At 40.8% G+C, this 4,958-nt stretch overlaps 1 protein-coding gene across 1 annotated transcript; it reads right to left on the bottom strand.

Annotated features, from left to right (window-relative positions):
* Window positions 1–654: 654 nt before the first annotated feature.
* dpm3 (dolichyl-phosphate mannosyltransferase polypeptide 3) lies at window positions 655–4,526 on the bottom strand. Its single transcript, NM_001165125.2, is given in 2 exon segments — window positions 655–1,696; window positions 4,482–4,526. A coding segment is annotated over 1 exon segment (279 nt). The 5' UTR covers window positions 1,644–1,696; window positions 4,482–4,526; the 3' UTR covers window positions 655–1,364.
* Between the last annotated feature and the right edge of the window lie 432 nt (window positions 4,527–4,958).

Below are 4,958 nucleotides of genomic sequence, written 5' to 3'. Positions count from 1 at the left end.
TATACCTTCACTGGAACTAAGGGACCTGGCCCAAACCATGAAAAACAGCCCCAGAACATTATTCCTCCTCCACCAAACCTTACAGTTGGCACTACGCATTGGGGCAGGTAACGTTCTGTGTGATTCATCACTCCTGAGAACGGATTTCCACTGCTCCAGAGTCCAATGGCGGCAAGCTTTACACCACTCCAGCCGACACTTGGCATTGCGCATGGTGATCTTAGGCTTGTCTGCGGCTGCTCCACCATTTCATGAAGCTCCTGACGAACAGTTCTTGTGCTGACCCTTGCCTCCAGAGGCAGTTTGGAACTCGGTAGTAAATGTTGCAGCCGAGGACAGGCAATTTTTACATGCTACAAGCTTAAATACTTTTGTATATATAGTGTATTTAAGTGCAGGAGATCCACAATACTTTGTAGCAAGTATTTAGGTTCCGGTACTCAGCTCCGGCAAGGTCCTGCCCAAATCAAGCACTGTCTGAAACCGAGTCTAAAGGGAAACAACAGTATGTATATTTTATGTTGCCAAATATATAAATATTATATAAGACCATTCCATAGAACAGTACAGAGCATTCATTCTGTGGTTGAAGTAAAGAAGCCCCTAAGCCAAGGCCATATGTTGAGAGATCCACAGACACACACAGCTTTGGGAAAAATGTGTCAGTCTTTATTAAGTCACAACTGCCTCAGGACACAAGTCAGAAACATCTCAATGGAATGTGCACTTCTTGAACACAAAAACACTAGCTGGTGAAATCAACAGCTGAATCTCCAGACACACTACTCAATTAGCTAGAGGGTATACAAGTGTTTGACAATCCTTGGCCGGAAACTAATCCTAGTCCCGTTCTGCATCAGCATGACCCTCGAGTTTTATTAGTAGGCATTTCACAATTAACTACATTTGGCCACAACAGTGATTTGACTGTGCTGCATGTTACAGACTTCCCTAAAGGGTCTGGTCTATTACCTTAACGGTGCACAAAGTGCCCTTTATAGGGTTGACGTAATAATACAAGCATTAGTGATGTAACAGTACAAACAGTTGATGTGTTGTTGACGTGTTGTTGTGCTGTTTCCCTTGATGCTATTGGTCGAAACTGGTACTGGATGATGGATGAGTCAGCCGAGTGACTAGGCATCTGTATTTGGTGAATCATGAACACAGAATAGGGACAACAGCATTCAATGGCGTATGTAACTAAGCAAGAACCGCTTTGACTAAGACTTTATCCACTATGGACATTGAACAAAATGAAATAACATGGTCCATGATAAGAACTTTGAGTTGTATATGAGTTCAAGTCTGTCATTGTGGTGTCTATTGCATAGTCTCTCAATAGTCTCTATAGTCTGTACTTTTCACATCTTCAACCCTTTTTTCCTCAGGTCCTCCTTGGCCTCCTTTATCTGATCCTGTAGTTCTTTGGATGCCTCCTCACAGTCGTTGAAGGTGGCCACCCTGTATCCCACAGTAGCCAGGGAGTAGCAGCCGAACACCACCAGCAGATACACAGGCATGGGCCAGGCCACCTCCTTGTAGGCCACTGGGAGCCTCAAGTTCAGAAGGTCAAAAGTCACGAGAGCCCATGCTGCACCTATTACCGAGACACCAAACACCCACTCCAGTAGCTTGGTCATGGTGAGCAAGATGATGGGAAACTTCAGGGCCAGGAGACCAGATGCCAATAAGCCTGAGATAGGAAAAGAGTAACTTAGGGTTGAAAAGAAAACTCAGATCTTGAACTTTTTACTAACTAATTTATTCAATTCAGTCCAGTGATTGCCCTTATCATGATTTAATGGATATATCAGCAAGAAAAAAATACATGCATCTTAATCATATCAATCTCAAATTCTCCCTCGCTATCTACATCTTTAGATATTTTCTACAGTCACGTTCAGCAGTGTTGCTAAAACACTGTTACAAAACAACTGTAGCCAAAATGATGTGTATGCTCTGGGCTAGGCTGAACAAGCATCTGAGCAAAGGCGGAGAGGATGAATATGATATCCTCTCTAGCCCAGTTAGCTACCATTACATTTTCTCATTAGACAGCTCTGCAAGCGTTATAATGTCAAAATACATTTGTTACTCACAGAATATGGAGTTTTGCTGAGCAACTATTGTTATTTATTGCCGTCCCGCTCGGTACGTAAAAAAAAAAAAAGATTTACAAGCAACTGAAAAAGTGTCTCATCTATGTATTGTTTAAAAAAAATGTTTTAACCAATTGTAGGGTGTTCACCCAGAAAATGATTCATTCATTCAAAGTTTATACAAATATGTCCAATCAATAGAGAATTGCGTCATAAAAACAGTCCAAACCCCATGTCCTACTATATATGGTTCAAAAGTTAGATGATTTACTCTGAGAATTTAGCATATTTAGAGTGAATAGAATGTCGTCATTGGCATGATCAAAAAGTAGTCACTGCTCAGAACTCTGTGGCGCTGCTTCGCGGCACAACGTCACCAACTTCGAACGTCAACTGATGAGCTAACTAGTGGCTGCAGGTTCGTGTGTGAAAATGGGGGTTTTCGAAATTAAATCTGCTGAATACAAAACAAAACTATATATTTATTTACAAAGCTAACGGACTTAATTTCAATATTTGAAGACAATCTGTTCCTGTTTTCAAGGCCACTCTAAAATGTGCAGTTTTGTCACAACACAATGCCACAGATGTCTCAAGTTGAGGGAGCGTGCAATTGGAATGCTGACTGCAGGGATGTCCACCAGAGCTGTTTCCAGTGAATTGAATGTACCATAACCCGCCTTCAACGACGTTTTAGAAAATTTGGCAGCATGTCCTACCGGCCCGGCCTCACAAGTTGAGGTCACGTGTATGGCATTGTGTGGGTGAACGGTTTGTTGATGTCAATGTTGGCAACTCAAATCAAATGCGCCGAATACAACTGGTGTAAACCTTACCGTGACATGCCAAGCCCTTAACCAACAGATCAAGAAAGTTAAGAAAATATTTACTAAATAAATTTAAAAAATAGTAACAATAATGAGGCTATATACAGGGGGTACTGGTACCGAGTCAATATGCAGGGGTACAGGTTAGTCAAGGTAATTTGTAAAGTGACTAAGCTTAGATAATAATAAAGGGGGGGGTTAACGTAAATAGTCCATGTGGCCATTTGATTAATTGTTCAGCGGTCTTATGGCTTGGGGGTAGAAGCTGTTAAGGAGCCTTTTGGTCCTAGACTTGGCTCTCTGGTACCGCTTGCCATGCGGTAGCAGAGAGAACAGTCTATGGCCTGGATGTCAGTGATGTACCGAGTGCCCTATAAATTAGACAAACACAATGGCATTTTATCAATGACAATTTGAATGCACCAAAATACTATGACGAGATACTGAGGCCTATTTTGAGGCCCATTTTTTTAAAGGTATGTGACCAACAGATGCATAGCTCTATTGACTGATTTCCTCATGAACTGTAACTCAGTAAAAATCTATGAAATTGTTGCGTTTATATTTTTGTTGCGTATAGATTAATTCCAGACAATACAGTTTAATTTCGAACTGTTATTGAAGTACATACTGGGCGGGACATCAGTAGATTCGGGCTCCTGAGTGACGCAGTGGTCTAAGACACTGCATCCCAGTGCAGTACCTGGTTCCGGCGCACAATTGGCCAAGCGTCATCCGGGTTTGCCTGGGTTAGGGCATCATTGTAAACAATAATTTGCTCTTAACTGACTTGCCTAGTTAAATACAGACAATAGTTGCTCGGGGAATCTCCATATTTGGTAATGAACGTATTTTGACATTATAAACTTGGTGGTTCGAAAACGGGATGCTGATTGGCTGAAAGCCAATGACAAAACATTTATTTTTACTGCTCTAATTACGTTGGTAACCAGTTTATAATAGCAATGTTGCCAATATACCACAGCTATATGCAGGCAATCCGCGTTACGTCGGGTGTAAGAACAGCCCTTAGCCATGGTATATTGGGCATGTACCACACACCCTTGAGCCTTAATTGCTTAATTATAACGCTTGCAGACTGACTAGTCGGACAATGAATGGAGAAGACTCGTCATATTCATCGTCTGTTCTTCTGCCCTGATACTGGTTCTAGGCTAGGCTATTCGTTGCTAAGACTACAAATGAGGTAGCTAACAAGCTACCCTAACTCAACAGGTCACAGTAGATACTGGCGACATCATATAGCTGCAGCTCTATGAAAAGAGGAATAGCTTCAGTTAGTTGGCCTATATGACGACTATTTTGCGATATGTGAGTTTTTACTAGATTAGAGAGAACAGAGTATTTAGCTAGCAAGCTCTGTAGCTAACGTTAGCCAGTTTAGGTTCCAATGCTACACAACAAACTAGCGACAAAAAAGGCATTCAACGTCGAATTTGCGGTACATGTAGTACTTGACCTAGCTAAATACATTTGAAAATTGACTTAAAAATACAAATATACATCGTTAAAAATTAATACGTGTTCTTACCTTCTTCCTAAAGCCAACTCACCACTAGGCGCAGAGAAATGACGTTATAAGTAAATAGGGACTTATGGGATATGTTGTGTCAGAGAGATTGAAGGGACTACAAGTTGTGTCCAACAAGTGACACATTTCTTTAGAAATACTCAGACATGAAAAACAATCTGTTTTTTATGGTCCTAGGATATGTAAAACATATTGGTAACAGATTACTCAAAGTACCTCTAATTGTTTCTTTAAGCAAACATATGTCCACTGCTTTAAACATATGTCCACTGCTCATATGTCCACTGCTCTAAAATATTGTCATTCACAACCTTGGTCTCATCCCATGTGATGGTAATGATATACCAAGTTAAAAGCGGACCAACGAAGGTTACATGCGCTCAGTGGCACATTAATTCAATGTCTCTTTATGTTTTTATTTTTTTTTATTTATGTCACCTTTATTTAACCAGGTGGTTAAGTTCTCATTTAAAACTG

Source organism: Oncorhynchus mykiss, chromosome 32 (assembly GCF_013265735.2).
Source record: "Oncorhynchus mykiss isolate Arlee chromosome 32, USDA_OmykA_1.1, whole genome shotgun sequence".
Taxonomy (NCBI): domain Eukaryota; kingdom Metazoa; phylum Chordata; class Actinopteri; order Salmoniformes; family Salmonidae; genus Oncorhynchus; species Oncorhynchus mykiss.
Note: the sequence above shows the minus strand (reverse complement) of the source record. Positions and strands in the feature narration are given on the sequence as shown.